We start from the raw sequence: 19,620 nt of genomic DNA, 5'->3' as shown, positions 1-19,620 counted from the left end.
AGTCTGAACACATGAGTGATAAAGAGCTGTGCCAATTCTTTGGCTGTGGGAAGTTTGCGCAAGGGTATAAAATGTGCCATCTTGCTAAAGCGGTCAACCGTGACCCAAATGGTGGTGAAGTGAGAAGATGGAGGAAGGTCGACAATAAAATCCATAGAAATATGGGACCACGGCCTTTCTGGAATGGACAATGGCAGGAGTGTACCCACTGGTGATAATCTGGAAGACTTATGTCGAGCACAAACAGGACAAGAAGAGACAAAAAGAGTAACATCTTGTTTAATGGTGGGCCACCAAACTGCTCTGGACAAATGCTCAAGAGTCTTAGTGACGCCAGGATGTCCCGTGACCCTACTGGAATGAAAGTCCTTGAGGACCAATTCCCTCAGATGTTTAGGGACAAACAGGCAATTATGTGGAGTCCCTTGAGGGGCTGACGGCTGAGAAGCCAGAACACGGGAGGCCAAATCCTGAGTCAGACCCGCAAAAATGACAGAAGATGGGACAATGGGTGAATCTTCCAGTTCAGCACTCTGACAAGTCTGGAAACTACGAGATAAAGCATCAGCTTTGACATTTTTGGGACCAGGTCTGAATGTAATGATAAACTGAAACCTGGTAAAGAACAATGCCCACCGAGCTTGTCGTGGGTTTAGCCGTTTGGCCGACTCAATGTAGGCTAAGTTTTTGTGGTCGGTGATCACGGTGATGACGTGTTTGGCCCCTTCAAGCCAATGACGCCACTCCTCGAAAGCCCACTTAATGGCCAACAATTCCCAATTCCCGACATCATTGTTCTTTTCGGCTGTGGAGAACTTGCGGGAGAAGAAGGTGCAAGGATGAATCTTCTGATCATGAATGTCCTTCTGGGAAAGGACAGCTCCAGCCCCTACATCCGAGGTGTCAACCTCCACAAGAAAAGGAATTCTGGGGTCCGGGTGATGTAAGACGGGAGCCGAACAAAAGGCTTTCTTTAACTTATGAAAGGATTCGATGGCCTGTGGGGACCAAACTTCCGGATCGGCTCCTTTGCGAGTCAACTCAACAATGGGGGCGACAATGTCAGAAAAAGAACGGATGAATCTCCGATAATAATTAGAGAATCCTAAAAATCTTTGGATCGCCTTGAGGTTGGTGGGACGAGCCCAGGACATGATGGCCTGAACCTTACTGGGGTCCATGGAAAAGCCCTTGGGAGAGATGACATAACCCAGAAATGAGACTTGAGAAATTTCGAATTCGCACTTTTCGAGTTTGGCGTATAGTTGATTCTCACGCAACTTCTGAAGGATCAGGCGGACATGTTGCCGATGTTCAGGAAGTGACTTAGAAAAAATCAAAATGTCGTCTAGGTAAACAACAGCAAATAACCCGAGGTAAGGCCGGAGAACCTCATTGATAAAATCCTGAAAGACTGCAGGAGCGTTGGCCAAGCCAAACGGCATTACAAGATACTCGTAGTGGCCTGAGTGCGTATTTAAAGCAGTCTTCCACTCATCTCCTTTCCTAATCCTAATGAGGTTATATGCTCCTCTAAGTTCGATTTTGGAAAAGACTCTCGCCTCCCGGATTTGGTCGAATAAAACAGAGATGAGTGGTAACGGGTAGGAATTTTTTATGGTAATTTTGTTCAAGGCCCGATAATCTATACAGGGACGTAAAGATCCATCTTTTTTTTCTACAAAAAAAACCCCTGCGCCTACAGGAGACTTAGAAGGACGAATGAATCCTTTTTCAAGACTTTCACTTATGTATGAATCCATGGCCTGGGATTCAGGTGCTGAGAGGGCATATAGGCGTCCCTTGGGCAATCTGGCATTGGGGGCTAGGTCTATGGCACAATCAAAGGGACGGTGAGGGGGCAACATATCAGCTTCCTTCTTGGAAAACACATCGGCAAAGTCTCTGTAGGGTAAAGGTAGGGAAGAAAAAACGGGAAGAACAAGACGAAGAGGAAGAGAGAGACAATGGTCAGAACAGGAGGAGCCCCAACGTGTGATTTCTCCCGTGGTCCAATCAATACTGGGATTGTGCTTCCTAAGCCATGGTAACCCCAGGACGAGTGGCGTGAGAGGACAGTGAAACAAAAAGAAGGAAATCTTTTCTGAATGGAGGGCCCCCACCGAAAGCTGAAGAGAAGGAGTGCATGCGGTAACACTGCCGTTGGAGAGTGACTGGCCATCAAGGCCACAGACCGACAAGGAATTAACCAAGGGAATGGGCTCGAGCCCCAACGAATGAACCAGACCTTCGTCAATAAAATTGCCGGCTGCGCCGCAATCAACAAAGGCAGTGGTATCGACAGTGCGGTTTTTACAAGAGACAGAAACCTGAATAATTATCGAGTCAAGGGGAGAAAAACAAGATAGGCCCAAGTGAGTTTCCCCAAAAACACTTAGGCCCTGTCTTTTCCCGCCTTCAACGGGCAGACAACCGCACGGTGACCCTGACCTCCACAATACAGACAGAGACCCTTCAGCCTCCTGCGATTTTTTTCTGAGGCTGACAAACGTGTAGCCCCAATCTGCATGGGTTCGTCACAAGCAACCTCCGAGGTTTCCCCCAGTGAAGATGAGGGAAATATCCCGGACTCCCTCTCTCTCTGGCGTTCCCGGAACCTCCGATCTACCTTGATGGCTAACTCCATAATTTCATCAAGGGAGGTTGGGGTAGGGTAGTGAACCAAAGCATCTTTTAAAGTTTCAGATAGACCAATTCTAAACTGGCTGCGGAGGGCTGGGTCATTCCAACCTGAATCAATGGCCCACCTCCTAAACTGGGTACAATAAGCCTCTGCATTACCCTGACCCTGCCGTAGTGCCCTCAGGTTGGCTTCGGCTGAGGCAGCACGGTCCGGGTCATCATACAGCAACCCCATGGCAGAAAAGAAAGCATTCACAGAGGTAAGGGCCTCAGACCCTGCGGGAAGGCCAAAAGCCCAGGTCTGTGGGTCCCCCTGTAAAAGGGAGATAACCATTCCCACCCGCTGGGATTCCAAGCCGGAGGAGGCCGGGCGGAGTTTGAAGTAAAGTTTACATGACTCCCTAAAGTTAAAAAACTGGGAACGCTCCCCGGAAAACCGGTCCGGGAGACTCAACTTGGGTTCAGGGTTTCTGGATGAGGATAATACCCCTTGTACCCGTTCCTCTTGTGAGTTAACCCGGAGGGTCAATTTCTGGAGCTCTTGTGTCAGGGTATGCATCTGTCCCGCCAAAGCGTGACTAGCAGCCTGCTGGGCCGGATCCATGATAGCTGAACTAAAGCCAGGGAAGTGGTAGTGAAGTATTGGCCGGCTATAATGTTAGGGACACGGGAGATCTCGCCAACCCTAACTCCGTTGTCACCTATTGGAGTTGGCGGATGCGTGCTAAGCTAACCTTCACCAATAATAGCCGCGTTCGTGGGAGCCCGTTAGTCAGGCTCCCACCCCGATGCCACCTGGTCTTACTAGTGACAACGCAGCCGCCAAGGCCAGAGGTAAACAAGGGGAAAGCTAACTAACAAACAAGAGGCGAGAACTACCCTGCCCTACGGAGGAGGGTGCCAGTGGATAGCACTCTAAGGTGGAACCCCCTAGGCAAATGCTGTTGCCAACGGGTGTAACAATACACAATAGCTGATCCAACAACCAAAACTGACAGGTGTAACAATACACAAGATGGACCCAATAAGAAATGCTGACAGGTGTAACAATGCACAGTATGCTGACACAATACTGAAAATGCTGACGGGTGTAACAATACACAGTATGCTGACACAATAATGAAATAATAAGTAAGGAGACAGAGAGTGGGAATCTCCCAACTTATCTGAAAACGGAGGGGTCTGCAACCAGGAGAAGACAAGGATCCTGGAGGCAGCTAGGACAAGGCCACTGGGGACAGGAACAAACGCTGTGCAGGAGCCTGGAACCGGGAACACTCGAGACACCAAATCAAGAACTATAGCCGGCGTCTGAGTGCACCGGTCATGCAGTTTAAATAGCGCGCCAGAGCGCTACCCTGACGCTGCGTGCGGCGTCATGCACACCCCTTCCTCCCTGCGGCCGCCAGGCGTCCCCCGTCGCCTTGGCAACCGCTGCGGCAGGGGAGGAAGGGGTTGTCTCCAAGTTGCCGGGCGCTCGTCTCCTTCCGCCGGAAGTATCCGGCTGATGACGCGACGGCGTCCCGGTAACCTGGCAACCGCCGGGACCTCAGTGGAGACTGCCGGGCGAGCGCAGGCGCTGCCCGTGCAGCTCCTAACATGCAGTCTGGACCCCATGGTTTGCACATCACAGGGTACGTTTGCCTAGCATCTGCCGTTTAATGCAGTTCTTCTTTCTCACCTAGCTCTTGCTCACTCTTTCCTATTTCCTCCCATTCCATTCTTCCTACCATCCCTCCCAACTCTTCCATTAATAACCCCCCCCCCCCCTTGTTCCCCTTCTTCTCCTTTATCTTAACCATTCACTCCCTATGCCTCATTCTTTGCAGTACTAAATATTGGGCATGTCAGACCGGATTGCGTGACAAATTTGTTCTCAAAATGGATAAAACCATGCTGCACTGCAGGTGGGGCAGAGGTAGCATATGCAGCGAGAGTTAGATTTGGGTGGGGTGTGTTGAACTGAAATCTAATTTGCGGTGTAAAAATAAAGCAGCCAGTATTTACTCTGCACAGAAACAAAATAACACCCTTAAAGCTAACTCTGCACATGTTACATTTGCCTCACCTGGAGTGCACATGGCTTTGCCCATTTTGAGAACAAACTTTCCCTGCAATCGGGTCTGAATTAGGCCCAATATTCTTTGGAAGAGTGGTTATTAGGCTTTGTTACTGCTGACTATTTTACTTTGAAATAAATTGATTTAAAATGTGTGGGAGCTGCTCTGTTAAGTTCTGACTGACAGGGTTTCAAACTTTTTGCATATTTATTATTTCATCACATTATTAAATAAGTAATTATTGTGCTTCAAAATGTGTGTGTGTGTGTGTATATATATATATATATATATATATATAAAATCATGTTTTAGGGGGCCATTTATAAATAATTGCATTTGCAATGTGATCCATGTACGGAAATAGCGCTCAAGATCGCAGAATGTGACCATATCGGGTGATTGTCTCAACAGGTACTGTATGTGCAAGGACTCCTGAAAGATGCCTAACCATGCAATGTTATAATTGCACATCCAGGGCTTCTGCACATGCTCAGAGGTTTGACCCCAATGCTCAGGGGCCATTTCTAGGGAAGTGTTCCTAGGGAACTACTTCATGTGAAGTATAACCCATAGGCTACAACAAGCTTCCATAATGTGCAGATTGTGGTATCTGCTGGGGGGGGGGCAATATCGGAAATGCTTTGCAACCTATGCAGGGGATGCAGTACAGGCAGCAATGGAGAGATCACAGCTGGTATTGGAGAGATCTGTTGTGGTCCCTCTTTCCTAAATTGCAGGGTGTTTATTGTTTGATGAATGAGTCCCTAAGTTCTTATTCTTTTAGTTTGTAATAAGTAGTTTTCACCTAAAATTCAGCGAAACGTGATTGCACAAAGTGTGCTCACACTTTTACTTACAACTTTACAGTATGTAAAAATGGTATACGCAGCCATACTAAGCTCTGAGTGGCAGGGAAACGTAATTGTTTTGAATTTAGTTTTTGAACCTTTTTTATTTTAGCATGCATTACATAACCATTTAATTACTATTGTGGGGTGTATTCAATGCGGCCGGCGAGGGAGTTAATTGGTGGGGATCGCTGAAAACAAGCGATTCTCACCATTTAACCCCCACGCTGGCCGCTCACCCTAGTCAAAGTTTCGGGGCTGACACAGGACGTATTCCCCCAAACAGCGAGGCTCGCGGCTAATGCAGGGAGCAAGTTAATTTTTTATACAAAAAGAAATCACTAGCCAACAGTGAAAATGCTTCTGAAACAAAAATAGTAATTTCTAGTTTATTCGAGCATGGGAAAGACGAATATGGCATTTAAAATGCTGAGTTAGCTCTATGTTCTGAGATAGAACCATATTTCATTAAATGCTAGAGAATTTGATGGATTTTCAAAAAAATACTAGGGATTGTTTTTATTTAAATAAATTGTAGGTTGCCAATGCTTAGTACAGGTATCCTGAGTTATTGTCAGCCATATTTTGTTACTCAATATATATGTTACTCAAAATTCATTTTCTCAATTCTCATCTGGACTTCTTTGCTATGAATTGTGGTGCAGTAAGTGATGAGCATGGTGAGAGATTCCACCAAGATATTTCAACTATGGAACAAAAATATCAGGGTAAATGGGACGTTTCCATGCTTGCAGACTACTGTTGGACGGTGACAAGAGATGCTCCAGGACAAACGATAAGCAAAACGAAGTCGCACTCATAAATAGGTAGTCATACGAAATAGCAAGGCATGTTATCTTATTTACTGCTAATTTACCTGTACATAGATTGAATTAAAACAATTGCTACTTCTGTTGTGTACAGATATCATATTAATATAATGTTGGTTTTTACTACAGCAGTACATGTATCGCAAGTAGTGTATCTAAAAAACTAGAGCTAATAAACAAATTCTAAGGTCATATTCGGTTTTCCTGACCCAAATTTAGTAAAAAAAAAAAATGACTATTTTTGTAAAAGAAGCAAATAAAAAGTTGTTTTTTGTTGTCTAGTGTAATCAGTCCCAAGCCTTAACAAAGATATGGTGTCCTATCAAAATGCCTTGGCAGAAGAGGAGAGATCTAACCTGCAGTGACCATCTAGCATTACCGGTTCTGCAGCATATGGCCACTCACCGCACCTCCAGTTACGGTGTTTTACCACTTCCATCCCAGTTGGTTTTGACTTGCTCCTATAATTTTGTGAATAAAACTGAAAGAGATTCTCTCTTCCTTTCGCATACCAGATGCCTGGAGCATCATATTATGAAGATTTTTTTATGTCAAGCAAAAGATTCCATTATGCACAGTACAGTATATTCACTAGTGAGTGTGGTATGCATTTATCTTTGAGGGATCTGTGTGGGGGATCATACCATTTTGATCAATACAAGGTGTGACCTGGATGCATGTAAAGATACCTTTACGCACCTATCTTTTCGCCTATCAGTCAGAGTTTGTCTGCTGATTCTGTTATCAGACCGTCTAGATATTGTTGCTTTTATTTATTTTAGATTCCCCCCCCCCCCCAAAAAAAAACAAAAAACAAAACACTTGTATGTGGTGGACCTTAATTGGACCAAGAAACATTGGTGTATCCAGTTCTCCATAGTCATTTGCCCATTTCACTTGGTAAGTTACTTATTTAAACTGAGGGCCAGGAGACAATACAGTACAATTCACCATTAGTTAATGTGATAAGGTAAATAATACAAACTCAGAGTTATTTGTCAGATCTTACATATAGACGCAGCAACTCTTTTCCAAACATTTACCTGCCATTTGATCAGGACACTAGGCTACTAATGTATTTTTTAGTGAAATGTGTCCTAAAGTTTTTTAACAATAGATTGCTAATTTATTTTGATTGGGATTAAAATGTTTTTCAGCATTTTAAATGATGGATGCAGAGCATACATACTTGTAGTGCAGTAGCCACGTTATAAAACACGTGGCTTTGGTAGTGAGTGTTTATGTATGGTATATCAGCATATACACTAAGGAGAAGGGCCAAACTACAGCAGAAACAACTGAGGGGAACGGACAGTAAATAGTTATGGTCGATGGAGCATCATGTTTAAATGAATGTATTCATTGTTAGGGCATGGCAACATCTACAATAAAAGCATTATCACATACTTTATATGAGTGTGGCAAGTAGGAAAGCCAAACCACAGCATATATACCAATTAAACATATTATTTAACTTTTTCTTCATTATGTGTCTTCTTGTGCATTAAAAGGCTCCAGCCATCATTTAATATTTTTGGGCAGTCTGTGCAAACAATAGACATATCCTCCATGTGAACCTTACTGTGCCTTACAACAGTAGATTTGTGTTTAAATGTTTTCCCGCACTCAGCACAGGTATAAGGCCTCTCCCCCGAATGAACACGTTGATGTCTAAAGGCCCCCATACATTAGGCCAACTTGTCCTTAGGACAGGTCGGACCCACTTCTCCTGTGAGTCACCCGGCAGCTCCCCGGGAGGCTCACATATCGCTTGCGATTTATCACATGTAAAACAAATGGGGAGCTGCAGGGCGGTGAGGAGCAGTGGGGCGGGCAGCGGCAGTAGTTGGGGCGGGCAGCGGCAGTAGTTGGGGCGGGCGGCGGCAGTAGTGGGGGCGGGCAGCGGCAGTAGTGGGGGCGGGCGGCGGCTCACAAATGAGTTCCCGGCGGGTGCCGGGTGCGGCGAGTGATGCTGACCCGGCCGGCATGCTGTGATCACAAATAGCAGCACTGCCGCTGCGGGACGCACAGTGGCGGCTATTAGATTTTCAAAATACCTGTCAAATGACCGGCCGTTCTGTGATTGGCTGAGAGAGCTCTCAGCCAATCACAGAACGGCCGGTCATTTGACAGGTATTTTAAAAATCTAATAGCCGCCACTGTGCGTCCCGTCCCGCAGCGGCAGCGCTGCTATTTGTTATCACAGCATGCCGGCCAGGTCAGTGTGTCTGCCCGCCGTGCTCCCCCGCCCCCCGGTGTCTGCATGCATATGCCTGACAGGTGGGCAGGCATATGCATAGCATACAGGGAGGTCGGATGATCTTATGTGCTGACCGTCCGACCTCCCTGATCCGGTCCGATGCGCACGGGACCGCGCATCGGATCGGATCATATATCACACACCTGCGATTTTGGGGCGATTTCATCCGGTTATTGGCCCAAAGTGCCGAAATCGGATGAAATCGTCCCAAAATTGTATAGTGTATGGGGCCCTAACCAATGCGGAGTTGCCACTGAAACTTTTTCCGCACTCCGAACATGTAAATAATTTCTCATCTGTGTGGATTTTCTGGTGTCTCCCGAGGCTGGTTTCATCTGTGTAACATTTTCCACACTCGGGGCACACACAGGGTCTTTCTTTGACATGAGTTTTATGATGCTGTAAAAGTGCGGAGCTTTGGGTAAAGCGTTTGCCGCACTCTGTACAAACATATGGCCTTTCTCCTGTATGAACCCTCTGATGAGTAACCAGGTTGGAGCTGCTGCTAAAGCTTTTTCCACACATACTGCACATATATGGCTTCTCTTTTGTATGGACCCTAAAATGCGCTCGAAGCTGTGTGCTGCAGGAAAAAGTCTTCCAGCACACAGTGCAATGCCACGATTTTTCTCCTGTGTGAACTTTCCTGTGCTTTACCAGGTTTGAACTGCTGCCAAAATGTTTGCCACATTCTCTGCAGCAGTAGGGCCTTTCACTTGTGTGGATCCTCGTGTGAGTGATAAGATGTGCGTTCTGTGTAAAGGTTTTCCCACATTCTGAGCAAGTGTAGGGTTTAACTTCTGCGTGAACTCTCAGGTGCCTAAAAAGACTGAAGCTTTGTGTAAAGCATTTTCCGCATTCACTACATATGTAAGACCTTTCTCCAGTGTGAGTTCTCAGATGCCCCATGTAGTTTGGCTTTCTGTTAAATTGTTTCGCACAATGCTCACAAGAAAACTTAGCCTGATCCTTAGTGCATGTATTTGTTGTATCAGAGTTTTCATTCACAGCCTTTCCTATGCGAGAGAGCTTCCTGTGCGGTAAAAGAGAATGAGCTGCAAATAGCAACGAATGAGTATAAACGCTCAGCCTGTGCCGCACAAAAAAGAGACATAATTGCTGCAGGGGGGAAGGCAGGTAGGGTAGGTGCCAGCTTAAAGCAAGAGGGAAGATAAGATGAAGAACAAAAGGTAAATGGCCCCTCCTCAGGGGATAGGCCATACTTAAGGAAGGGGGGAGGATGGGGGTCATTACACTCAGAAGCAACCCCAGCAAGGATCATCCAGCAGCAAGAACAAGGAACCAGAAATTATCCTAAGTATCTGGAAATATTTATTTACAAGTATTCCTTCTTATTCTTTTACTTAATCTCCTATTCGGCACCCTGCCACCCTCTATAGTCGGCTGTCACAAACTCCCAATGTATGTTATGAATTCAATAGTGAATGTAGCACACAGAGGTTCTGGTTCTGCCTGGTCACAGTGGCTCTGGTTCTGCCTGGTCACAGTGGCTCTGGTTTTGCCTGTTCACAGAGGTTCTGGTTCTGCCTGTCACAGTGGCTCTGGTTCTGCCTGGTCACAGAGGTTCTGGTTCTGCCTGGTCACAGTGGGCAGGATTGCCATTGCTGCTCTCTTATTATGCATCTGTCCTCTCTCAGTAATACCACATGCTGTTTGGGCAACTTTCCCCTAAGGACTAAAGGCACCTTATAGGGTTTGTACACCAATTACCTAACAGTACAGTTGGCATTCAGGGCAGGAGTAGTTCAATGCTGCTTAATAGGAGGTTACTACAAGGGACAAGGCCAAAATATAAGTACTTTATATATATATATATAAGGGATTTAAGATTATACTCCCTGCAACCTTTAGCAAAGCAGCAGAGAATTAGGCCCAATGGAGACAAGTAAGTTTAAAACAAGTCTCATGATCCCCCCCCCCCCCCCCCTTAATGAAATTACTGAGGGCTTGTTTACATGACATAGCAGGGGGGATTTTCTTTGATAGAGATGATATCGCCTTTCACCCTGCATCTACTCCTCCCAACATGATCCATGAATCAAGCTGCCTAGCAATGAAAATCAAATGCATAGTTTTGTACAGATAAATGTTGGCAAAACTGAATTGTTTTTTCAGTAACATAATATAATATTGCGTAGCAGCGTTATTAAGATACGGCTAATCAATAATGTAAGAGGCAGAAGGCAAATATGGGAATGCATGGTTGCAAGTGTATATTTATAATGTTAATTTAATGCATTATAAGGCAGGAGAATGAATATGGTGGCACATTTTTCAGCGTGCAAGGCATCATAGGATTATATTATACAGTATTAGAAAGATGTCGCTGAATGGGGGAATGATATATTGTATCAGGTTAGATTAAGCTGCATTCAGAAGTATAACATTGTGTTGCATACAAAATAGTAACTTCATTGTTACATGTTATATGTACAATCATAATGGTAGTACATGATATCAATAAGTGAATTCATTATGTTTGTGCATGTTTAGTATTTTACTTCAGTATTAGACTGAATGTTCAAATATTCTCTGTAAAGCGCTGCGCAATATGTAATGGGTATTATTAATAAGGGCACAGGGATGGAACCATAAGTCTGATAGCAACTAAGTTTGCGGTACATGCATGGCCTTCGCATGGAAGAAATATTACTGATGCTGGGTGCAAAGGTAGATGGATCCTTTAACAGATAAGGCAAAATAAATAAGTAAATAAATAAATAAAAATGGGTGTACGCATAAGGTTCCCTCCAAGTCTAGCTGTTGTTAGCCAGTTTGTTTTATCTCTGTTTACAATTGTAAAGCGCAATGGAATCTGCTGTGCTATATAAGACACTGTAACGGAATCTGCTGCGCTATATAAGAATCTGTTAATAAATCAATAAATAAACTGCACAGTACAGGTAACTGCTCAGTGCGCATTAGCTTGCCAATTAAGAGGAATGTGCTGGAAATTCTGACATGGAATAAGCAAAGCAAAATAATTATAAGAAAAGCTATGTCATTTTATGTAACTTGGGTAGTAAACCATCATAGCTGCAATAATGACAGGTATCAGAAGGGTGCAAGCAGACATATGCACAGTGCACCTGCCAGCAAGGTGGTGGCTAAATCTTCTAACCTTTATGCAAATACAAGGGATAACAGCCCCTTCGACAACATGCTAGCAGTTTAACAACCCCAATTTTCATTAGGAAATTGGGTTCTCTGTTTAAGCTTAGTACAAGTTCCCTATCATGGTCATTTAGAACAAAGGTAATGAACTATTTACGGAACAAGCTTAGTGAAGTGTCTAATGCCAATGGGGCTTAAGGGGACGTTACAAATTCCATGGGGGTAGTTATCAGCGCAAATTCAGTCACTTGTATATGGATAGAGGCAGTTTAAGAAATGGAAAAAGGAGAATGCATGGAGGAGGCATTATAGGATTATTGCTCAGGTTTGGGAGGCTGCATGGTCCAACGTATTTACACACAGTACAAACTAACATGTTTTATGTCACCTCGCAGTGCAACCCTTCTTCTTCCACATGCAGATGCCTAATGATCGGAGGAGGCGGGCAGGCTGATGACCTGGACGGACACTGTGCTACGACAATGCAGAATGCGTAGTATGCAGGAAGGAGGGGTGAAGCTAGCATGGCCATTCATGGGGCCCCAGGAAAGAACAAGTTAAGGCCAGCAGGGAGGAGGTATGAGGTACCCGGCATGCAGGCAAGAGGAGGGTCTGCTACTGGAGCTGTCCCCAATAATGCTTCACATACAACAGCACATACAGCACCAGGGGCCAGTACTGCAAATACAGGCACGCATGCAGACACTGCGGCAAAGGGCACCCAGCAAAGTAAGGCTACAAGAGAGCAGGCGGTTACACAGTGCCTAAAACAGAAGGACATCAGCGCAATAAGTAAGGCAGCAACCCCGATACAACTAAAAACATGCAAAAATGGCTAGGATGGTACCACAACAAAGAAGATACAGAGTTTCTGGAAAAGGAACCCACTTTACAGCAGCTAGTAGTGTCCCCCTTGGGGGTAGTACCAAAAAAGACGCCTGGAAAATTCATATAAATACAGCACATGTCATACCCCGCAGGAGGGTCGGTAAACGATGCTATAGAAAAGCAGCAGTGCAGCGTGGCTTACCAGTCTTTTGAGGACGTTCTCAAAATAGTGCGCAGATGCGGGGAAGTGGCCCTTATGGGGAAGATAGATATCGAATCAGCATTCAGGCTCCTTCTGCTTCACCCCCAGAGTCAAAGATTCATGGGCCTCAAATTTGAGGGCAGTTATTTCATTGACCTATACTTACCAATGGCCTGCGCCATTTCATGCGCTTTCTTCGAAAAATTCAGTACGTTTCTGCACTGGTGTGTGGAAGCCGGAACAGACATTAAGACAATGGCACACTACTTGGATGACATTCTAATGGTCGGCCAGGCTAATACCGATAGACGCGAGCAGCTGCTCAAATCCACCCAGGCACTATTCCACACATTTGGGGTACCAATAGCAACCAAAAAAACGGAAGGACCAACAACAAGGCTCTCCTACCTAGGCATAGAAATAGACACCTCAGACAAGACGTTTAGGTTACCAGAAGACAAGGTGTCCAACATCCTGGGGCAGATTAGCGAGCACGCAAGGGCAAAGAAATTGACACTAAAACAGCTCCAATCATTGCTGGGGTCACTAAACTTTGCGTGCAGGATGATCCCTATGGGCAGAATCTTCTGTCGAAAACTGGAAAGGGCCACAGCGGGGACGAAAAGGGGCATCACTTAGGTTAACTGCAGAGATTAGAGAAGACATGCTCATGTGGGAAACCTTTTTCTAGAAAGTTAATGGAGTAAGGATCCGGCTGGCAGCGCCTGTGCCAAACAAGAAGCTGCAACTATACACTGATGCAGCGAGGTCATGGGGCTTCGGAGATTACCTAGAGGGAGAATGGTGCGCTGCACTGTGGCCCCAGAGCTGGGCAGAGGAGGGGCTGACTAAGAACTTGCTGCTTCTGGAGCTGTTCCCAATAATAGTAGCAGTGGAATTGTGGGGCAGCAGGTTAGCCAACAAGGAGATAACTTTCTGGTGTGACAACTTGGGCTGGTGCAGGCGGTCAACAAGGAAAGGCCTCCTCCCCGCCAGCGATTAAACTGATAAGGCACCTGGTATTGGGGTGTCTGCAACACAACATTAACTTCCGTGCCAGGTGTAGACAACAAAATAGCCGATGCCCTCTCCAGGGGAAAATGCGAATCCTTTAGGGAGGCAGCACCGCAGGCTCAGCTGCAAGGTCTAACCTGTCCTCCTCACTTATGGCAGATTGTGAAGATGAGGTGAGCAAGATGGTGAGGGATTCATTAGCAACCCTTGCTACAGGCCACTCCCACCCACAACCCATGTTACCACAACAACAGGCAACAAAGGTCAGAGCACAGTATGGACAAGAACATAGCTCGGTCACAGCCATCTGGGCAGAGAGTAAGCTGGGGACTAGGACACCAGCAGGCATTAGGGGACAGAAAAAACCATCAGACTAGAGTCCAGGGCGAGGTAGGGTCACGGTAGGGTGGCGGGCTACGGTCCTAGGACCTAGCGTTGGCGGAAGTACTGCGGGCCAGCCAAGGTGGGCGCCAGGCCTGGCGTCGGGGGGCAAAACGGGATCACCCACGGGTACAGGTCGTCAGTTGCGAGAAGGGGATCCCGGCCCCCCAGGCGGTTACATGATTCAGTTGATAAGGGCTGGTGGACCGCAGTGCTATCTTTGCCACCCAAATTAAGTAACAGTAAATCTGAAATCAAGTTAATAAATTGTGACCATTTAATTCGCCAAAAATACTAGACTCCGACTGGTTATTTCAGGTACAAGCGGAAGGTTACAAAAGGGGAAAGAAGGGGAGGAGATGGTGCTTTGGGTTCAAGGTTTGTTGACTGGTGAGGGGCATCAGGCGCTCAGCGGTTTACTCCTTTGGAGAATCATTTTCTGTCTTTCTGCAGTGTCTCTTTGGCTTGGAATTTACTGTATTGCCTTCTTTGTCATTCTTAGTTTTACTACTTGAATTTTTCATGGTTAAATTGGGAAGCTGGATGTTTACGTACCGATCACTGGGTCATCTGTTAAAAAGTTAATGACACATTAGCTTAGGAGAAACTGTACACATTATTTCTATCTTGTTTGATATCCAAATTGTCTTACTAGTTTTATATTCTATGAAAGCTCACTGAAGAAAGAACACTTGCAATGCAGTAGTTGTAAACATTAAATATACCAAAAATCTGAAAAAACAGTACAGTAACTGTGAGTAATGTGGAAGAATAACCAACACATGTGCATCAGTGCCCCTCAGTAGAAATCTACCATCCCCATAGCATACCTCCCAACACTCACGATTTCAGCGGGACAGTCCCGATTACCGGGTCCTGTCCCGCTGTCCCACCCGCGGCCGGAGGTGTCCCGCTGCAGGGGGGGGGGGGTGTGCCAGTTGGGAGCCCCCCCAATTTGACAGAATTGCACAGTGTCTATTCCCGGCCGAAAATGGGGACATGGCTCATTTGCATAAACCGCTCCCCTCATTTACACAAGCCGCGCCCCTCATTTACACAAGCCGTGCCCCCTTTTTGGACGCTCGTGCAGCCTATTTCTGCAGCTACAAAGTTGGGAGGTATGCCATAGGGGTATGGGTTGTTAGGTTGACAATCAAAAGGTCGACCACTATTAGTAGACAATCAACAGGTCGACACATCAAAAAGGTTGACACCATTAAGTTGACATGACCAAGAGGTCGACAAGCAAATTGTCAACATGAAGGTTAACACAAGCTTTTTTGGTGTCTATGTCGACATGGACACCGTTGTAGTGTACGCCATCCCATCGTATGGCTCGTATTCTCCCTCCATGCCCACTGGGATGGTCAAGTATGACTGGGATGGTCAAGTAAGTCTGTTTAAAAAAAAAAAAACATGATAAACTCATGAATCACACGGGACAGACTCAGGGGTAGGTGCTTTCTCCCCCCTGGGCAACCAGTTATGTAGGGTACACACCAGGACGACCCACTCACGATGCACATCGTGAGCGGGTCGTCAGTGTCTCGTCCGACCCGCTCACGGTGACGCGGGGGGGCACGACCCGCTCACGATGTGCACCGTGAGCGGGTCCGATCCGATGGCGACCCGCACCCGGCTGTATGGTCGTCATTGAGATCCTACCTGCAGCAGGTAGGATCTCAATAACGACCGACCCGCGGGACCGGCATCGGATCGGTATCGGTCCACACCAGGTCAGAAAAGGGCCCAATCAGCACACAATCTACATCCAATTGATCGGAATTGGATCTAGATTGTGGGGATCGGGCCCTAGTCGTCCTGGTGTGTACCCAGCATAAGAGCACTTCCAATGCCACTCTTCTGCCTTTATGCCAGCCTTAATATGCTAATAGCAGTCCCCAAAACCCATGCAAGTACCAATGTTTTTTTAATTCTGCATGTCACACTCACAGTGCTACTTAGCCAGTAGGCAGACCCAGTCAAGTCCACTGCCCCATACATTCTGTGATACCCCTTTCACACCAGAAAATGCAGGGACCCACCCGAGAATATGGCCCAGGGATCATGCCTGGCCATTCCTGGGTTGGCCCCTTTCACACCAGAAAAGTCCCTGCATTTTCTGGTGTGTAAAGGGAAAAGGAATGAGGCAGGGAGGAGGCGTGCTCGTGGCAGGGAGTACTCACCCCTGTCGCTGGACCTCGGTACAGGCCGGGGATCCACACAGACGGCAGGCGCAGATGACAGGTCAGACGGTGGGTGCAGATGATGCAGCTCTCCGGGGGCAGTGAGAGCACAGGAGAGCTGCGTCATCTTCATACACCTCCTTTCCTGTCATTTGCGCCCGCCGCCTGTGTGGATCCCCGACCTGACAGCACACCGAGGACTGGCAACTCGGGTAAGTACCCCCTATCCCTTTCACACTGGCCAGGACCCCGGGTTGAACCCAGGAACAACCCTGCTCCATAGCAGGGTTGTAATCCCGGCAATTTTTGCAAGGATTTTGGCCCGGGAACCTTACACACCAGCGCTAGTTGCTGTCCCAACCCGGGAAATTAGGTTGTGTGAAAGGGGTAGGAGAGTAAAGCTGGTTACACTCCTTAAGATTGGGTGATTGTCATTTGCTCCCATACATTACCAAATAGTTTTTCCCACCAGATTGGGCAGATAAGGGTGGAGTGATATAAATAGCTGTGGCAGGGATTGCATTATTGGCGGGGATTGCATTAACTATCAATCGTCAAAATTGTTGGTGACATTGGTGCTTAACACTGACACGCTGGCAGCTGTTACTGACAATGAGACAGTATCAGGAGTCTAAGCTGGTCCTGTCTCCTCTCAGGCTTGGCTCACTGGTACCACTGCTGCTGACACCCGGTAGCAGTGGCTGACAAAGTGACAGACACTTTGGTCAGGTCATACTAGTTGGCATCTCAAGGCTCTCTATTAGTGAATAAGCAGTAAGTGACAGTGTCAATCACTCATTGCTTGTTTGGCACAACGGGGCAGATGTATTAAGCCTTAACAAGAGATAAATGCAAGGGTGATAAGGAGAGATAAACGTCCAGCCAATCAGCTCCTTACTGACTTTTTTCAAACACAGGCTGTAACATGGCAGTTAGCAGGTGATTGGCTGGGGGTTTATCTCTTGTTAAAGTGTGGCACCCCACTGTAGCCCTGCACCCACCAACCTACATGGAACTTAACACTGGTGGCATAGGCTACCTGTAGAACCCTTTTCCCTGTTGCAGGTACAGAAAGGGTTAAGTTAAATCCCAATTGTGCACCCAGCTCCCTTGCACGTGAAAGGAGTCTGGTCTCACAGGGATTGGCTGACCACTGGCGCGAAGAGGGAGGTCAGGGGGTGAGGAGGAGGTGATTTAAGTGAGTAGTGGGCGCACGTGAGGGGCAGAAGAGGAGAAAGCAGATTGCCCCCGTAGAAGAACCAAGAGAGTGGTGACTGACCTGCTAGCAGAGCGGTGCGCAGCGGAAGACGGAGAAGTGAACCAGCGTGCAGGGAGCCGGAGAAGGACAGCGCTTCAGCGGCGGTGATTGACAGCTGCTGTGCGACGCTGCCGGGGAGCTGTGAGAGACGCCGTGTCAAGCTGAAGCAGTCTCCAGCAGCAGGAGTCCCAGCGGTGAGACCGGGAGCAGCAGAGAGGAGAAGACACCCCCAGCCGAAGTGAGTGACAGCGGGCGGAGAGCGGAGCGCCGGGTCGCGTCACTGAAGACTGTCGGAGTCCAGGGAAGATGCTGTCTGCGCCTAGAGGAGAAGATGCTGCTGACGCCGCGGGACAGGAGAAGCTGCAGTGACCCCCGCCGACCTGTGGGAGCAGAGCAAAGACCCAGAAGCCGGGAGCCGTATCGATACTGGCAGGAGCCGGCAACGGAAGCCGATTGATCAGGTATTCATTGCCACCCACCTAGCCGGCCCCCTGTGAGCCCAAGCCCCCCTCCCGGAGACCTTGTTCAGTACTATCCCCGTTCATAAGAGTCCCTGGGGGAAGATAGACTCCCACCTAATTAACAGTCCTGCCGCCCTGTTGTGCCACTGGGGGTCTGCCCGGCCATACCCACTCACTGGGACATTGCCTCGCTGCAGGGTTTAAATCAAGAAGACACTGGCCTGTGCCACTGACCCAATAGCAAGGGGTCTCTGCCCGGTTAAGCCCAGCCCTAGCGACAAGTTGCCACAGTACTAGCAGGGAGTCACCCAGGGAGCGGGGACTCACCTGTACCCCTAAGGGGACCGTTATCTTGCCGTAGCCTTTTATTAATAGTGTGCACACTTAGGTAGGCCCGTTGCTCACCCAGAGGATTGAACGTCGTGGGACCTTTATTTGAGTTTAGGAACACTTACTCACATCCGAGACTGTAATGTATATGTAAGGTATATGGTGCCCTCTGGTGGACGTCCCTTATTGAAACAGTTCAGCATCCTCTTGTAATATTCATCTTATTTACAGCTCTCTTTATTCTAATTTGATTGTCGCATTTTTCTAACTGTCATTATCGTTATTGTTATTTTATGTGTCATCCTTTAGCCTTACGGTACCGTAGGTAGAATTGCTCATGACCAAAGCAGTCTGACCTTTGATACGGACTGAGGTGGTCATTGGTTCCTAGAGTGTTTTGCAGGGATATTTATTCATTCATTTGTGTAGTCTGTACTGTAAGTGTGATGTTATTATATTTCATTGAGAAAGCCGCAGCAACCGTGCAGTATTTTTCCATTTAATAAATATCAGTTGCTGCCAGCTGTGGTTGTTTTGTGCTTTTTGGTGGGTTCTCCCCCCGGGTGTTCCATCCCCTGCCGCAGGTGTGTCATCTGCAGAAAGGGCCGTGAAGACTCCCAAGTGCATAGCCGTCGTCTGATCCAGGTACGCTGATATCTAATAGTTCCAGGGGCACCTGTCTCAACTTGGCGTCTACAAACAGGATTGTCAAAGACCTCTGTGAACGGCGAAGATGTTGCAGCCACAGAACGCAGCGGACGCAGGAGACCAACAGCAGGTCGACCAACAGCAGGTCGACCAACAGCAGGTCGACCAAAAACAGCTCGACCAGCAACAACCTAATCAGCAACAGCCGGCAGAACAAGTACAAGGCAGGAGAAGGCTGCCAGATACACCGATGGCTCCAGCGGCTCAAATCACCATGCCCTACTTCTTTGGGGCACCGTGGATGCCAACATATTCCGGAGACTCCCGCACGCCTGGAACCAGCTCTTTCAGAGAGTTCAAGGAGGGGTTAATGAACACATTCCTGATGTACAGCCCCAGCGAAGAACAGAAGGTGGGAATGGTAATTGGACAGCTGAAAGGGGCGGCGCGACGAGAGGTCCGGTCATGGTCGGCGGAGGAAAGGAAGTCAGCTGACGGCATACTGAAGAAGCTGGCCGGCATCTTCAACGCACAAT

At 47.3% G+C, this 19,620-nt stretch overlaps 1 protein-coding gene across 1 annotated transcript in view; it reads right to left on the bottom strand.

Annotated features, from left to right (window-relative positions):
* Positions 1-7,847: 7,847 nt before the first annotated feature.
* The window catches only part of LOC146052752 (uncharacterized), a 90,373-nt gene continuing 78,600 nt past the window's right edge, over positions 7,848-19,620 (bottom strand). The window contains exons 4-5 of the mRNA XM_083167941.1: positions 8,878-9,559; positions 7,848-8,056 (exon numbers count right to left, since the gene is read on the bottom strand). Coding sequence (XP_083024067.1) covers positions 7,848-8,056; positions 8,878-9,559 — 891 coding nt within the window. The remainder of the gene's footprint in view (positions 8,057-8,877; positions 9,560-19,620) is intronic.

The sequence above is a fragment of the Crinia signifera genome, unplaced genomic scaffold (genome assembly GCF_055691185.1).
Source record: "Crinia signifera unplaced genomic scaffold, ASM5569118v1 HAP2_SCAFFOLD_119, whole genome shotgun sequence".
Classification (NCBI taxonomy): domain Eukaryota; kingdom Metazoa; phylum Chordata; class Amphibia; order Anura; family Myobatrachidae; genus Crinia; species Crinia signifera.
Note: the sequence above shows the minus strand (reverse complement) of the source record. Positions and strands in the feature narration are given on the sequence as shown.